This window comes from Pistacia vera, unplaced genomic scaffold, assembly GCF_008641045.1.
Source record: "Pistacia vera cultivar Batoury unplaced genomic scaffold, PisVer_v2 Contig30, whole genome shotgun sequence".
Lineage (NCBI taxonomy): Eukaryota > Viridiplantae > Streptophyta > Magnoliopsida > Sapindales > Anacardiaceae > Pistacia > Pistacia vera.
In genome coordinates this window covers 555,776-573,580 of record NW_022196113.1, presented here as the reverse complement: position 1 = coordinate 573,580, position 17,805 = coordinate 555,776, and the positions used below count along the sequence as shown (strand labels likewise).

Sequence of the window (17,805 nt, the reverse complement as noted above, 5' to 3'; positions counted from 1 at the left end):
ATCCCTAAAATCCTATCCAAATACTAAACTAAACGCACCCATTATTGTTATAGGTGACCTTAAGATTTGATCCAAAAATTTAATTAATATATTATTAAAAATAGTTTCATTTACTAAATAAGTCTTTCTTTAAAGTTTAAAATATTTTTTTGGTTTTTTATTTCATTATTTTTTCGTAAAAATAATGAAATTCGCACACATTTATAATACAAATTTTTGTATAATTGATTGATAAAATTGATTTGATATTTTTGTACTAATTTAATAGCTTTTAAACCATTTACCTTATTAGATGAGTGACCGACAATTATGTTACTATTTTTTTTTTAACAATAATATGAAGAAAAAATAATAAGGGTTTATAATATCGGGCGCATTTTAGCAAAGGTGCCATTAGTGCAGAAGCTTTAACAGAATGTAATAATTTAATTTAAAAAAGAAAAAAAGGCAGAAGGCAACAATAGCCAAGACAATACAAGCACGTGACCTGCCAAACAAGTTACTGCAATTTCTTTGCAAAATCGACAGTAGACATCCCTTTGTTCCTTCTGATCAGTCCCAACACTCCTTTCACTCCATTTTTAAATTCACATTTATTAAATCCAAATGCAAATGAAAAGCAATTTTCCAGGATTTTGTGTTTCTAAAACCATATTTTAATAATATAATTTCAATTGTATTAGTTTACTGGGTGAGTCTGACTGAGTTTGCATCTGTATTTGTGTGAGTTTGGCATTTTGTTTTCACCTTTGTGTTTTGGTTCTTTGTGTTAAGTGAGGAAGGGTGAAGAGAGAGAAAGAGAGAGTGAATTTTCATTTGGTTTCTGTTTTTTATGTTTAAAACAAGAAAAAAGCTAAGAAGATAATGATAGTAGCAGTGGAATCAAAACAGCAGTGAAAGAAAGAACAATAGCAAAGATAGAAACCTACAATTAAACCCACATGGAATTTGTGGGGATCACCCCTAAACATTTACAATTTCAAACTCATTGTTCTCAGATCTCTAGGATCTCAGAATTTCAGCCTTGATGCTTGTTTGTTTCTCGAGAAAATTATCTCTTTCCTTTTTCTACTCACCTTCATTCTAAACAAGACACTGTATTTATAATTCGGGTGTTTGGTTTCTTCATGTTTATGGAGTAGAGAAGAGAGCTTCTTTTTCTTTTGGTTTGGATAAGGCAGAGATGGACATTAGAGAGTTAAGTTGATGTGAGAATGAGTAGTGGATAGTTGTTGTATTAATATACGAAGTAAAGTTGCTTTAACCCATAAAAGACTATGGAACACAAGAGTTTCATGTTGTGGAGGCTGGTATTTCTTCTGGTTTTCGCATTAATGGAGATTTCTTCTGCTACACTTTCTCCTGCTGGTATCAACTACGAAGGTTAGTTTCGGTGTGTTTTTACTATTTAAATTAAATTATTTTTTTCCTGTTTCTGAATTGGGATAGTTTCTTTGTTGTTTTATGAGTAAATGCTTTGATGGTCTGCAAGACTATCTGAACTACTCCAATAGCCGCATAATTAAGATTTATTATTTCTCTTATTTAGTACTAAAAAAAATCTTTCTTTTACTTGAACAGTATTTTTTGGCTTTAAAATCCTTGTTTTAGATTTTTCACTCTATTTTTTATTGGATAATTTTTACCTAGAAATGAAGATGTGTTACCATGAAGTTGTTGGTAGAAAGGACTCCTCGTTTATTTATTTTCTTTTTCCTTTGAAATTGGAGCAGTGGTAGCTTTAGTGGCCATAAAAAGCAATCTACATGACCCATACAATGTTCTGGAGAATTGGGATATTACCTCTGTAGATCCTTGTAGCTGGAGGATGGTTACTTGCTCTTCTGATGGCTATGTTTCTGCTCTGTAAGTTGTTTGAATCTCTTCTGATAAAAACATGTTGTTATTTGAAATTGGACATAAAAACTATCACAATTCTGCAGCATTTTATTTGAGCAATTCTTTAAGTGGTTTGTATTTGCTTTGAATAGGGGGTTTCCTAGTCAAAGCTTATCAGGGACCTTATCTCCTTGGATTGGAAACCTTACTAACTTGCAATCAGTGTAAGTAATTACCTCTAGTCTAACTAAATTATTTAATATTGGGCTTGCACGGTCATGGATTTAAATTTGGGTTTCTTATCTCTCTATTGTTTGTGCTTTCCTTGTGAATTTTCACTTCTGGTCACCTAATGCAAAAGCAATTTAGTTGAGGCACTGCTCACTCTTTGCATGAATGTGCAGGTTGCTGCAGAATAATGCCATTGCGGGTCCTATTCCTGCTGCACTTGGGAAATTGGAGAAACTTCAAACACTTGATCTCTCCAACAATACTTTTACTGGTGGAATACCTGATTCTTTGGGGAACCTTAGAAATCTGAATTATTTGTAAGTTTCAAAATCTTTATACTGATTTCTTGTCTTGTAATTTCTAATTTGCATCAAACACTAGCTGTCATGCTTGGGATTGATTCTAATCCTTACATGTTCTATTGTTCCTTGAGCAAGTCAGGCGGTTAAACAACAATAGCCTTACAGGATCCTGCCCTGAGTCTTTGTCCAAGATTGAAGGTCTAACCCTCGTGTATGTATTTGAACTTCTGCACTCAATCCTTAACTTGGTTTTATGAAATGAATGAGAAAAATTCATTGTTATTTCTATGTGCATAGCTTATTAATTCTGTAAATAAAACCTGTTTGTAGGGACCTTTCCTATAACAATTTAAGTGGTTCATTGCCAAAGGTATCAGCAAGAACCTTCAAGTAAGCAATTCTTTCCCTGGCTCCAAAACTGTTATCTATTTTCTGGTCGAGTTGTTGTACTGGTGTTCTCTGTGATACTGATACTCTTCACTTACTTCAGAGTTATAGGAAACCCTTTAATTTGTGGACCAAAGGCCAACAACAATTGTTCTGCTGTCTTTCCAGAACCTCTTTCCCTCCCACCAAATGGTCTGAAAGGTTTCTCTCTTTAAGCTATGTTTGAAAATTTGATAGTCGACCAGTAAACTCTCCACAGTTGATGACATTTGTTAATTGATAGAATCTGTGATTTCTTAGATCAACCAGACTCTGGAATGAAGAGCCATCGTGTGGCTGTTGCTTTTGGTGCCAGCTTTGGTGCTGCCTTTTCTGTCATAATCATGATTGGTTTACTAGTTTGGTGGCGATATAGACACAACCAGCAGATTTTCTTTGATGTTAATGGTTAGTTTTTTATGTTTCGTTGTTTGTCTTTTTTCCTCTTTATATATATATATATATATATATGGATGTTGATGGTCAACAAGGACTAGTATAAGATTCAGATGTCCTAATTTTTCATCTGCTATATTGCTGGATTTTAGCACTACCTAAGGCATGCTAGCCTAACCAACTCTCCTAGGTGTAAGAGGCATGAACATTTAAAAGTGTGTGATTCACTTTACTATGTACAGTTTTTACAAGCTGTGGTTAGAAAGCTTGAAGCTCAAATTTTTGGAAATGAATAACATCTGGAGTTCCAATATCAGAGTTCGTTACCCATAGAGATTATTTCCAATCTATTTGTAAATTTTTATGGATCAGCTTATTTTCCTCTCATTTTACTGAGTTATATCTCAAATTGCTAAATATAAGTATAATAAATTATCTAAGTACCAATGGTTTTTGTTGCCCAGTTTATTGTGGCATGGCCTTCAGAAAATGGTAAAACCTGGTGTTGGGTTGCAGATGAATGATTAGGAACTTGGGGGGACGGGGCCCAGGCTGTTGTTCTAATTTGTTTATTAAAACATGGTTGTCAGATCATCTCTGCCTCATTTATTGAAACTGCAGTGGCAGCATAACATAATTCGTTCTTGTGTGTATGGCATATTATTTAATGTGTCTTTGCATGAACAATCCACATGTTAAGCTGCAAACTACATTATTAATTTCACCGACAAAAAGCTTTTATTTTGCTCAAATTCTCTGTTATCCATGCATTCTCATACATCATGTTTTCTGTGGCAGATCAATATGACCCAGAGGTAGGCTTGGGCCATTTGAGAAGGTATACCTTTAAGGAGCTCCGCACTGCAACCAACCATTTCAACTCAAAAAATATTCTGGGGAGAGGTGGATTTGGTATTGTATACAAGGGTTGCTTGAATGATGGAACTCTGGTGGCTGTGAAAAGGCTGAAGGACTACAATATAGCTGGTGGTGAAGTCCAATTTCAGACAGAAGTAGAGACAATAAGTTTAGCTGTCCATCGGAATCTTCTAAGGCTCTGTGGGTTCTGCACGACTGAGAATGAAAGGCTCCTTGTTTATCCCTATATGCCAAATGGAAGTGTAGCATCCCGATTAAGAGGTACTGAGCTTTCTAATTTTGTTCAAGTGGTTTAAAGTTTAAACATGAAATATTAATAATATCAAAAATTGATGCTGATCATCTCCACCTAGAAGTCATGTTTGTTAAATAACTTTCAAACATGATATTTGCTTATTGTTTTCTGAAACTCACCGTGGATTTGTTTCACATCATAACTCTTCATTTATTTTCATTCACTCATCCTTCTGAATTGGTCAAAGTTCCTTCATTTTCCTGGGGAAACTGTAATTTTTTGGAGCTCTAAGATTCAGTATATGTTGCTTTGATGTAATCATAACTGTTACTTTTACCTTCCCTTCAACTTCTCTATCTGGTTATAAGTTCTTCCATATGGTGTCTGCCTTAGAATAATTTCATCCAATGTGGGTTTTCAGATCATGTTCATGGTCAGCCTGCTTTGGACTGGGCAAGGCGGAAAAGGATAGCGTTGGGTACAGCCAGGGGCCTAGTTTATTTACATGAGCAATGTGATCCTAAAATAATCCACCGGGATGTCAAAGCAGCCAACATTTTGCTGGATGAAGATTTTGAGGCAGTTGTTGGGGATTTTGGATTAGCAAAGCTTTTGGATCACAGAGATTCCCATGTGACCACAGCAGTGCGTGGTACTGTTGGCCACATTGCTCCAGAGTACTTATCAACAGGCCAGTCTTCGGAAAAGACTGATGTGTTTGGTTTTGGGATCTTGCTGCTTGAGCTAATCACAGGTCAGAAGGCTTTGGATTTTGGACGAGCAGCTAACCAGAAAGGTGTCATGCTTGATCGGGTACTTTCATCTCTCTTTAACAGTATAGCTTTGATAATTAATTCATTTGATCCAAAATTAAATTGGCGAAAAGTTGAATATGTTGGGACTTGGAAATTTTATGTTTCTTCACCTGAGAATCTTGCAACGGGACCACTGTATGATTTGTACATTCCTCCTGATTGCATCATTGCAGACACAATTCATTGACATTCTCTTTCTACTTTTGTACTTAATGGTAGTTTGATCTTCCTCTAAATCTTGGTGCTAGTGTTTGAGCAACATGATTTTCTAATCTCTTAATAGATACCATTATTGCAAATGCTAAGTATTCTATGTGTGGGGAGAGATGACAGAACTTTTAGTTGCAAAGAGTCGGGTGTAACTTCCAGTAGTGTGTGAATAATTCAAATTCTATATTAATATATTTTGCAGGTAAAGAAGCTCCATCAGGAGGGAAAGCTAAGCCAAATGGTGGATAAGGATGTAAAGGGAAATTTTGACAGAATCGAGTTGGAAGAAATGGTTCAGGTGGCCCTCTTATGCACTCAATTCAATCCTTCTCATCGCCCAAAAATGTCCGAAGTATTGCGGATGTTGGAAGGTGATGGTTTAGCAGAGAAATGGGAGGCGTCGCAGAAGGTGGAGTCTGGGACACCGAAGTTGCGAACTTGTGAAAGAAGATACTCAGATTTTATAGAAGAATCATCACTTGTGGTAGAAGCAATGGAGCTTTCTGGTCCTAGGTGACTAGTAATATGAAATTGGTGTTGATAGCCGTTGAATGGGAATGCCATGTATTCATCTGTAAAAAGGAAAAAAGAAATTCATGTATAAGCTTCTTCTTGTTCTTGGTTGGAAAATCAATTGAGTTGATTGAGCTTCTTGTCAAAAGAAATTTTGGAATGCATTAGAAATATAAAATGTAGTTTGCCTTATTTTGATGTTAATTGGGTGGTTAGAATTAGGGACAGAATGATTATGCAGATCAACAGTAATCATTGTACGTGACAATGTGCAATAATCTCATAATTAACAGTTTCAAGCCCAGTCCCATCATCACCCAGCCCCAACACCACTCTCATCCAACCTCTTAATTCATTTCTTAATATGAGCAAACTATGTACGAAAATGATAGAGCTACCGAAGGTTGCGCACTGAATCTGTGCACTGAATGACGTGACAAAATCCTGACATTTGATTAATATTAACTGATAATAAACCAACAGTTAGGATTTTGCCACGTCATTCGGTGCACAGATTTGGTGCGCAACCTTCAGTGGTTGGAGCATTACTCAACTATGTATTGTCACTAGAGGTTTAGCGAAGTCTCAAATGTTTACTCTTAAAATAACGTTTGTCTCCTTTAATTTAACAGATTCTTCATCTTTAATTATAGCACGATGCACGTTAGAGTGTTAAAGTGCATCGACAATTTCTTTGGTAAAGAAGGGCTTATTTTAGCAAAAAGCAATTCATGTTAGTAGCATCCAACCAGCAGTTTTTGGCTTTTTCTAGCCGATTTCAAAATCTAAAATCACTTTCGAGATCATCTTGAACTCCCTACAACCTCTTCTACAAAACTCATACCTTCACTTATCGGCCTCATTCACTGTTTTCAACTACCTTTAATAGTCACCAACAATGTTAGTTTAAAGATGAGAATCTCCAATAAATGCAACTAGGGGGATCAACTTGAGATTTCGCTAAACCTCGAATAAGAATATGTCATTTACTCTTTATTTGACAGTATTAAAACTATTTAAAAGGGAAGTGATTTTCAGCTACTATCTAGTTCATCAAGTTTAAACTTAATTAAAATTATTAGAAATGACATTATAAATTATAAATATATTTTTGTATTTTTAACTTTTACCCTAAATTTTTAAAATCATTGAATTTTTTTGTTTTATTTTAAATATTTATACTATGGAGACAATAATCATATAATGGAATGAATATGAATTTAAAATAGAAATGTTAGAATTATTTATAATTCTTATAAAGTGGTCCATGTGAATTAAATATAATATAATGTTTAGAAATAATTAATTTAATTGAAGGGCATATTGGTCTTTAACCTTTGATGGAAAGGTGTGATGTTTGCAGTTAATTAAATAACTGCAATATAAAAGGTGGGTCCTCTCTCTATTCTCAATGTACGCTAAAAATTTTTCTCTGTCCATCAAGAGAGTTTGCAATTACAGAAGAGAAGAAAGGGAGAGAAACGTTGCCTATTTTTTATTCAATCAAGATTCAAGTTTTAATTTTCAAACTATGGAATCAGGTATGTATTTCTTTTATATGTATGTAATGTTAGACTTTTTGCAATATGGTCCTACACTTTTAATATAATTATATTTTGGTCCTTCCTGATGTGGACTGATGTGGTTATACGGTTGTGTCTCTTGAGCAGTTGTCTTTGATGGAAAGACAACTGCATATAAGAAGGAGACTTTACAGGTCCCCATGTGATGCAATTTTTATTTTAGATTCAAAACCATCACTCTAAAATTGCAGTCAGTGGAAGATCCTGTATTTGAAGGAGCAAGAAGATCAAACAACAATTGCTATGGCTGGAGGTTTGTCATTTACTTCCGCATATATTCCATGGAAATTGTATGTTGAAATTGATTGTATTATCAACTTTATATGAATATTGGAATATGAATGTATTTTACATTTGGTATCAGAGCATTGTTTGAATCTCTGCCTAGCATGAAGTTGTTTGTTGCAAATCTGAAAAAATATTGCATAAAATTTGGGATTTTTTCCATTAAAACCCGTACTGTAAATCAAGCATAACTTTTATTATAAATAGAATTTGTTTTCGATTTTGATGTCATTGGAATCCTTGTTGAAAAAGCTTTCCAACGGTATATTATTTGTCATTTACTAGTTTGGTGGCGATATAGACACAACCAGCAGATTTTCTTTGATGTAATGGTTAGTTTTATGTTTTGTTTGTTTGTCTTTTTCCTATATATATTATATATATATATGGATGTTGATGGTCAACAAGGATAGTATAAGATTCAGATGTCCCAATTTTTCATCTGTATATTCTGGTTTAGACTACCTAAGGCATGCTCAGCCAACCAACTCTCATGGTGTAAGAGGCATGAACCTTAAAAGTGTGATTCACTTTACTATGTACAGTTTTTAAGCTGTGGTTAGAAAGCTTGAAGCTCAAATTTTGGAATGAATAACATCTGGAGTTCCAATATCAGAGTTCGTTACCCATAGAGATTATTTCCAATCTATTTGTAAATTTTATGGATCAGCTTATTTTCCTCTCATTTTACTGAGTTATATCTCAAATTGCTAAATATAAGTATAATAAATTATCTAAGTACCAATGGTTTTGTTGCCCAGTTTATTGTGGCATGCCTTCAGAAAATGGTAAAACCTGGTGTTGGGTTGCAGATGAATGATTAGGAATTGGGGGGACGGGGCCAGGCTGTTGTTCTAATTTGTTTATTAAAACTGGTTGCCAGATCACTTGCCTCATTTATTGAAACTGCAGTGGCAGCATAACATAATTCGTTCTTGTGTGTATGGCATATTATTTAATGTGTCTTTGCATGAACAATCCACATGTTAAGCGCAAACTACATTATTAATTTCCCGACAAAAGCTTTATTTTGCTCAAATTCTCTGTTATCCATGCTTCTCATACATCATGTTTTCTGTGGCAGATCAATATGACCCAGAGGTAGGCTGGGCCATTTGAGAAGGTATACCTTTAAGGAGCCCGCCTGCAACAACCATTTCAACTCAAAAAATATTCTGGGGGAGGGGGATTTGGTATTGTATACAAGGGTTGCTTGAATGATGGAACTCTGGTGGCTGTGAAAAGGCTGAAGGACTACAATAGCTGGGGTGAAGTCCAATTTCAGACAGAAGTAGAGACAATAAGTTTAGCTGTCCATCGGAATCTTCTAAGGCTCTGTGGGTTTTGCACGACTGAGAATGAAAGGCTCCTTGTTTATCCTATATGCCAAATGGAAGTGTAGCATCCCGATTAAGAGGTACTGAGCTTTCAATTTTGTTCAAGTGGTAAAGTTTAAACATGAAATATTAATAATATCAAAAATTGATGTGATCATCTCCACCAGAAGTCATGTGTTAAATAACTTTCAAACATGATTTGCTTATTGTTTTCTGAAACTCACCGGGATTTGTTTCACCATAAATCTTCATTTATTTTCATTCACTCATCCTTCTAATTGGTCAAAGTTCCTTCATTTTCCTGGGAAACTGTAATTTTTGGAGCTCTAAGATTCAGTATATGTTGCTTTGATGTAAACAAACTTTACTTTTACCTTCCTTCAACTTCTCTATCTGGTTAAAGTTCTTCCATATGGTTCTGCCTTAGAATAATTTCATCCAGTGGGTTTTCAGTCATGTTCATGGTCAGCCTGCTTGGACTGGGCAAGGCGGAAAAGGATAGCGTTGGGTACAGCCAGGGGCCTAGTTATTTACATGAGCAATGTGATCCTAAAATAATCCACCGGATGTCAAAGCAGCAAACATTTTGCTGGATGAAGATTTTGAGGCAGTGTTGGGGATTGGATTAGCAAAGCTTTGGATCACAGAGATTCCCATGTGACCACAGCAGTGCGTGGTACTGTTGGCCACATTGCTCCAGAGTACTTATCAACAGGCCAGTCTTCGGAAAAGACTGATGTGTTTGGTTTTGGGATCTTGCTGCTTGAGCTAATCACAGGTCAGAAGGCTTTGGAATTTGGAAGAGCAGCTAACCAGAAAGGTTGTCATGCTTGATCGGGTACTTTCATCTCTCTTTAACAGTTAGCTTTGATAATTAATTCATTTGATCAAAATTAAATGGCGAAAAGTTGAATATGTTGGGACTTGGAAATTTTATGTTTCTTCATGAGAATCTTGCAACGGGACCACGTATGATTTGTACATTCCTCCTGATTGCATCATTGCAGACACATTCATTGACATTCTCTTTCTACTTTTGTACTTAATGGTAGTTTGATTTCCTCTAAATCTTGGTGCTAGTGTGAGCAACATGATTTCTAATCTCAATAGATACCATTATTGCAAATGCTAAGTATTATGTGTGGGGAGAGGGACAGAACTTTTAGTTGCAAAGAGTCGGGTGTAACTTCCAGTAGTGTTGAATAATTCAAATCTATATTAATATATTTTGCAGGTAAAGAAGCCTCAGGAGGGAAAGCTAAGCCAAATGGTGGATAAGGATGTAAAGGGAAATTGACAGAATCGAGTTGGAAGAAATGGTTCAGGTGGCCCTCTTATGACTCAATTCAATCCTTCTCATCGCCCAAAAATGTCCGAAGTATTGGATGTTGGAAGGTGATGGTTTAGCAGAGAAATGGGAGGCGTCGCAGAAGGTGGAGTCTGGGACACCGAAGTTGCGAACTTGTGAAAGAAGATACTCAGATTTTATAGAAGAATATCACTTGTGGTAGAAGCAATGGAGCTTTCTGGTCCTAGGTGACTAGTAATATGAAATTGGTGTTGTAGCCGTTGAATGGGAATGCCATGTATTCACTGTAAAAAGGAAAAAAGAAATCATGTATAAGCTTCTTCTTGTTCTTGGTTGGAAAATCAATTGAGTTGATTGAGCTTCTTGTCAAAAGAAATTTTGGATGCATAGAAATATAAAATGTAGTTTGCCTTATTTGAGTGTAATTGGGGGGTAGGGCATTTCCAACCCACACTATTTGGTGTGAAAAACGCCAAAATAGCGTGAAATGCTGCTCCAATGCAGCGCCATTTGCTGCACCAATTCGGTGCTCATGAATTTGGCGTGGCACTGTTTATGCACACCCAATTGGGTATTGTTCATTCAGCTTTTTTTTTTTTTTTTTAATTAATATAAACATAATAATGATATAATTAAAAAAATAATGAAAATTAAAAATAAAACTTTATTCAACGCAACATACATAAACTACAATAACTTAAATAAAAAAATTAACACTGATTTAAAAACACTAAATTTGAAAAGTATGAATAGATAACATCCTACTTTGCTCGACATTAACTAATTAAAAACACTAAATCTAAAAATTAACAAAACTTTGCTCAATATGGACAAATCAAGGATACAGAGGCTCACCATGCTCTTCGAAATGCATTAATTGATCATTTGTGGGGAGAACATACTATGATACTAATTCGGAAGATTAAATTATTATCAATATGAAATTTTACTTTGTGGTTTTTTTTTTTTTTTTTTTTGGTATCATTTTATATTAGATGTAATGTTTTTCTATATTAAATGTAATTTTATTTGATCAAATAAAGCAATTTTATTAAATTAGTATATTTTTCAAAGTAATTATTATTTAACAAAATATCATTCTCAATATTTAATTAATATATACAAAAATAATTAGTGAAATAGATTAATTGTGATTATTACAATTAAAGAAAAGAAAGAGAATAATTCAAGAAATATTTTTTGGTGTAATATTTATTACAATGGGTAGAGATGCAATTGCATTTTCCACTAAAAATCACACCAATGGTCAACACCAATGCTGGTTGGAGATGATCACATTTTAATAATATAATTTCAATTGTATTAGTTTACTGGGTGAGTCTGACTGAGTTTGCATCTGTATTTGTGTGAGTTTGGCATTTTGTTTTCACCTTTGTGTTTTGGTTCTTTGTGTTAAGTGAGGAAGGGTGAAGAGAGAGAAAGAGAGAGTGAATTTTCATTTGGTTTCTGTTTTTTATGTTTAAAACAAGAAAAAAGCTAAGAAGATAATGATAGTAGCAGTGGAATCAAAACAGCAGTGAAAGAAAGAACAATAGCAAAGATAGAAACCTACAATTAAACCCACATGGAATTTGTGGGGATCACCCCTAAACATTTACAATTTCAAACTCATTGTTCTCAGATCTCTAGGATCTCAGAATTTCAGCCTTGATGCTTGTTTGTTTCTCGAGAAAATTATCTCTTTCCTTTTTCTACTCACCTTCATTCTAAACAAGACACTGTATTTATAATTCGGGTGTTTGGTTTCTTCATGTTTATGGAGTAGAGAAGAGAGCTTCTTTTTCTTTTGGTTTGGATAAGGCAGAGATGGACATTAGAGAGTTAAGTTGATGTGAGAATGAGTAGTGGATAGTTGTTGTATTAATATACGAAGTAAAGTTGCTTTAACCCATAAAAGACTATGGAACACAAGAGTTTCATGTTGTGGAGGCTGGTATTTCTTCTGGTTTTCGCATTAATGGAGATTTCTTCTGCTACACTTTCTCCTGCTGGTATCAACTACGAAGGTTAGTTTCGGTGTGTTTTTACTATTTAAATTAAATTATTTTTTTCCTGTTTCTGAATTGGGATAGTTTCTTTGTTGTTTTATGAGTAAATGCTTTGATGGTCTGCAAGACTATCTGAACTACTCCAATAGCCGCATAATTAAGATTTATTATTTCTCTTATTTAGTACTAAAAAAAATCTTTCTTTTACTTGAACAGTATTTTTTGGCTTTAAAATCCTTGTTTTAGATTTTTCACTCTATTTTTTATTGGATAATTTTTACCTAGAAATGAAGATGTGTTACCATGAAGTTGTTGGTAGAAAGGACTCCTCGTTTATTTATTTTCTTTTTCCTTTGAAATTGGAGCAGTGGTAGCTTTAGTGGCCATAAAAAGCAATCTACATGACCCATACAATGTTCTGGAGAATTGGGATATTACCTCTGTAGATCCTTGTAGCTGGAGGATGGTTACTTGCTCTTCTGATGGCTATGTTTCTGCTCTGTAAGTTGTTTGAATCTCTTCTGATAAAAACATGTTGTTATTTGAAATTGGACATAAAAACTATCACAATTCTGCAGCATTTTATTTGAGCAATTCTTTAAGTGGTTTGTATTTGCTTTGAATAGGGGGTTTCCTAGTCAAAGCTTATCAGGGACCTTATCTCCTTGGATTGGAAACCTTACTAACTTGCAATCAGTGTAAGTAATTACCTCTAGTCTAACTAAATTATTTAATATTGGGCTTGCACGGTCATGGATTTAAATTTGGGTTTCTTATCTCTCTATTGTTTGTGCTTTCCTTGTGAATTTTCACTTCTGGTCACCTAATGCAAAAGCAATTTAGTTGAGGCACTGCTCACTCTTTGCATGAATGTGCAGGTTGCTGCAGAATAATGCCATTGCGGGTCCTATTCCTGCTGCACTTGGGAAATTGGAGAAACTTCAAACACTTGATCTCTCCAACAATACTTTTACTGGTGGAATACCTGATTCTTTGGGGAACCTTAGAAATCTGAATTATTTGTAAGTTTCAAAATCTTTATACTGATTTCTTGTCTTGTAATTTCTAATTTGCATCAAACACTAGCTGTCATGCTTGGGATTGATTCTAATCCTTACATGTTCTATTGTTCCTTGAGCAAGTCAGGCGGTTAAACAACAATAGCCTTACAGGATCCTGCCCTGAGTCTTTGTCCAAGATTGAAGGTCTAACCCTCGTGTATGTATTTGAACTTCTGCACTCAATCCTTAACTTGGTTTTATGAAATGAATGAGAAAAATTCATTGTTATTTCTATGTGCATAGCTTATTAATTCTGTAAATAAAACCTGTTTGTAGGGACCTTTCCTATAACAATTTAAGTGGTTCATTGCCAAAGGTATCAGCAAGAACCTTCAAGTAAGCAATTCTTTCCCTGGCTCCAAAACTGTTATCTATTTTCTGGTCGAGTTGTTGTACTGGTGTTCTCTGTGATACTGATACTCTTCACTTACTTCAGAGTTATAGGAAACCCTTTAATTTGTGGACCAAAGGCCAACAACAATTGTTCTGCTGTCTTTCCAGAACCTCTTTCCCTCCCACCAAATGGTCTGAAAGGTTTCTCTCTTTAAGCTATGTTTGAAAATTTGATAGTCGACCAGTAAACTCTCCACAGTTGATGACATTTGTTAATTGATAGAATCTGTGATTTCTTAGATCAACCAGACTCTGGAATGAAGAGCCATCGTGTGGCTGTTGCTTTTGGTGCCAGCTTTGGTGCTGCCTTTTCTGTCATAATCATGATTGGTTTACTAGTTTGGTGGCGATATAGACACAACCAGCAGATTTTCTTTGATGTTAATGGTTAGTTTTTTATGTTTCGTTGTTTGTCTTTTTTCCTCTTTATATATATATATATATATATATGGATGTTGATGGTCAACAAGGACTAGTATAAGATTCAGATGTCCTAATTTTTCATCTGCTATATTGCTGGATTTTAGCACTACCTAAGGCATGCTAGCCTAACCAACTCTCCTAGGTGTAAGAGGCATGAACATTTAAAAGTGTGTGATTCACTTTACTATGTACAGTTTTTACAAGCTGTGGTTAGAAAGCTTGAAGCTCAAATTTTTGGAAATGAATAACATCTGGAGTTCCAATATCAGAGTTCGTTACCCATAGAGATTATTTCCAATCTATTTGTAAATTTTTATGGATCAGCTTATTTTCCTCTCATTTTACTGAGTTATATCTCAAATTGCTAAATATAAGTATAATAAATTATCTAAGTACCAATGGTTTTTGTTGCCCAGTTTATTGTGGCATGGCCTTCAGAAAATGGTAAAACCTGGTGTTGGGTTGCAGATGAATGATTAGGAACTTGGGGGGACGGGGCCCAGGCTGTTGTTCTAATTTGTTTATTAAAACATGGTTGTCAGATCATCTCTGCCTCATTTATTGAAACTGCAGTGGCAGCATAACATAATTCGTTCTTGTGTGTATGGCATATTATTTAATGTGTCTTTGCATGAACAATCCACATGTTAAGCTGCAAACTACATTATTAATTTCACCGACAAAAAGCTTTTATTTTGCTCAAATTCTCTGTTATCCATGCATTCTCATACATCATGTTTTCTGTGGCAGATCAATATGACCCAGAGGTAGGCTTGGGCCATTTGAGAAGGTATACCTTTAAGGAGCTCCGCACTGCAACCAACCATTTCAACTCAAAAAATATTCTGGGGAGAGGTGGATTTGGTATTGTATACAAGGGTTGCTTGAATGATGGAACTCTGGTGGCTGTGAAAAGGCTGAAGGACTACAATATAGCTGGTGGTGAAGTCCAATTTCAGACAGAAGTAGAGACAATAAGTTTAGCTGTCCATCGGAATCTTCTAAGGCTCTGTGGGTTCTGCACGACTGAGAATGAAAGGCTCCTTGTTTATCCCTATATGCCAAATGGAAGTGTAGCATCCCGATTAAGAGGTACTGAGCTTTCTAATTTTGTTCAAGTGGTTTAAAGTTTAAACATGAAATATTAATAATATCAAAAATTGATGCTGATCATCTCCACCTAGAAGTCATGTTTGTTAAATAACTTTCAAACATGATATTTGCTTATTGTTTTCTGAAACTCACCGTGGATTTGTTTCACATCATAACTCTTCATTTATTTTCATTCACTCATCCTTCTGAATTGGTCAAAGTTCCTTCATTTTCCTGGGGAAACTGTAATTTTTTGGAGCTCTAAGATTCAGTATATGTTGCTTTGATGTAATCATAACTGTTACTTTTACCTTCCCTTCAACTTCTCTATCTGGTTATAAGTTCTTCCATATGGTGTCTGCCTTAGAATAATTTCATCCAATGTGGGTTTTCAGATCATGTTCATGGTCAGCCTGCTTTGGACTGGGCAAGGCGGAAAAGGATAGCGTTGGGTACAGCCAGGGGCCTAGTTTATTTACATGAGCAATGTGATCCTAAAATAATCCACCGGGATGTCAAAGCAGCCAACATTTTGCTGGATGAAGATTTTGAGGCAGTTGTTGGGGATTTTGGATTAGCAAAGCTTTTGGATCACAGAGATTCCCATGTGACCACAGCAGTGCGTGGTACTGTTGGCCACATTGCTCCAGAGTACTTATCAACAGGCCAGTCTTCGGAAAAGACTGATGTGTTTGGTTTTGGGATCTTGCTGCTTGAGCTAATCACAGGTCAGAAGGCTTTGGATTTTGGACGAGCAGCTAACCAGAAAGGTGTCATGCTTGATCGGGTACTTTCATCTCTCTTTAACAGTATAGCTTTGATAATTAATTCATTTGATCCAAAATTAAATTGGCGAAAAGTTGAATATGTTGGGACTTGGAAATTTTATGTTTCTTCACCTGAGAATCTTGCAACGGGACCACTGTATGATTTGTACATTCCTCCTGATTGCATCATTGCAGACACAATTCATTGACATTCTCTTTCTACTTTTGTACTTAATGGTAGTTTGATCTTCCTCTAAATCTTGGTGCTAGTGTTTGAGCAACATGATTTTCTAATCTCTTAATAGATACCATTATTGCAAATGCTAAGTATTCTATGTGTGGGGAGAGATGACAGAACTTTTAGTTGCAAAGAGTCGGGTGTAACTTCCAGTAGTGTGTGAATAATTCAAATTCTATATTAATATATTTTGCAGGTAAAGAAGCTCCATCAGGAGGGAAAGCTAAGCCAAATGGTGGATAAGGATGTAAAGGGAAATTTTGACAGAATCGAGTTGGAAGAAATGGTTCAGGTGGCCCTCTTATGCACTCAATTCAATCCTTCTCATCGCCCAAAAATGTCCGAAGTATTGCGGATGTTGGAAGGTGATGGTTTAGCAGAGAAATGGGAGGCGTCGCAGAAGGTGGAGTCTGGGACACCGAAGTTGCGAACTTGTGAAAGAAGATACTCAGATTTTATAGAAGAATCATCACTTGTGGTAGAAGCAATGGAGCTTTCTGGTCCTAGGTGACTAGTAATATGAAATTGGTGTTGATAGCCGTTGAATGGGAATGCCATGTATTCATCTGTAAAAAGGAAAAAAGAAATTCATGTATAAGCTTCTTCTTGTTCTTGGTTGGAAAATCAATTGAGTTGATTGAGCTTCTTGTCAAAAGAAATTTTGGAATGCATTAGAAATATAAAATGTAGTTTGCCTTATTTTGATGTTAATTGGGTGGTTAGAATTAGGGACAGAATGATTATGCGGATAAACAATAATCATTGTATGTGACAATGTGCAACAATCCCATAATTAACTGTTTCAGGCCCAGTCCCATCATCACCCAGGCCCCAACACCACTCTCATCCAACCTCTTAATTAATTGATTATGCTACACTTATTTCATCTTTTTACGCGATTTTCATGATGTGGTATATATCATAACCATACAAATTTTTAATTTTTAATATTATAATAGAATTTGTGTGACTGTAATATATGTCACATCATGATGTTTACAAAATAGTATAAAAAATTGTGTAAGTGTAGCATTATTCTAATTCATTTTTCAGTACGAGCAAACTATGTATTGCCACTAGAGGTTTAGAGAAGTCCTAGATGTTTACTCTTAAAATAACGTATTTAACAGATTCTTCATTTATAATTATAGCATGACGCACGTTAGCATGTTAAAGTGCATCGACGATTTCTTTGGCAAAGAAGGGTTTATTTTAACAAAAAGCGATTCACGTTAGTAGCATCCAAACTAGCAGTTTTTGGTTTTTCTACTCGATTTTAAAGTCCAAAATCATTTTCGAGATCACCGTTGAACGCCTTACAACCTTTTCTACAAAACTCATACCTTCACTTATTGGCTTTATTCACTGTTTTCGACTACCTTTAATAGTCACCAATTTAAAGATGAGAATCTTCAATAAATGCAATTAGGAATATCAACTTGACATTTCGTTAAACCTTGAA

General features: G+C 35.1%; 2 protein-coding genes and 1 pseudogene across 4 annotated transcripts; all 3 read left to right on the top strand.

Annotated features, from left to right (window-relative positions):
- Window positions 1-627: 627 nt before the first annotated feature.
- On the top strand, window positions 628-6,050 carry LOC116135446 (protein NSP-INTERACTING KINASE 3-like). Of its 2 annotated transcripts, none has more exons than XM_031421150.1 (11): window positions 628-1,383; window positions 1,734-1,866; window positions 1,992-2,063; window positions 2,244-2,387; window positions 2,512-2,583; window positions 2,703-2,762; window positions 2,863-2,951; window positions 3,060-3,206; window positions 3,993-4,334; window positions 4,730-5,121; window positions 5,536-6,050. In XM_031421150.1, the coding sequence occupies exons 1-11, from the start codon at window positions 1,278-1,280 to the stop codon at window positions 5,848-5,850; spliced, it is 1,872 nt and encodes a 623-aa protein (XP_031277010.1). In that variant the 5' UTR covers window positions 628-1,277; the 3' UTR covers window positions 5,851-6,050. The 2 variants fall into 2 exon arrangements, with proteins under 2 accessions (XP_031277010.1, XP_031277009.1); XM_031421149.1 differs by having other exon boundaries at window positions 2,863-2,960.
- A 1,327-nt stretch (window positions 6,051-7,377) lies between these two features.
- On the top strand, window positions 7,378-10,591 carry LOC116135498 (annotated as a pseudogene).
- Window positions 10,592-11,664: 1,073 nt separating this feature from the next.
- Window positions 11,665-17,054, top strand: LOC116135448 (protein NSP-INTERACTING KINASE 3-like). 2 transcript variants are annotated; one of them, XM_031421152.1, is made up of 11 exons: window positions 11,665-12,387; window positions 12,738-12,870; window positions 12,996-13,067; window positions 13,248-13,391; window positions 13,516-13,587; window positions 13,707-13,766; window positions 13,867-13,955; window positions 14,064-14,210; window positions 14,997-15,338; window positions 15,734-16,125; window positions 16,540-17,054. In XM_031421152.1, exons 1-11 carry the CDS (start codon window positions 12,282-12,284, stop codon window positions 16,852-16,854), a joined length of 1,872 nt encoding a protein of 623 aa, XP_031277012.1. In that variant the 5' UTR covers window positions 11,665-12,281; the 3' UTR covers window positions 16,855-17,054. The 2 variants fall into 2 exon arrangements, with proteins under 2 accessions (XP_031277012.1, XP_031277011.1); XM_031421151.1 differs by having other exon boundaries at window positions 13,867-13,964.
- Window positions 17,055-17,805: the final 751 nt, after the last annotated feature.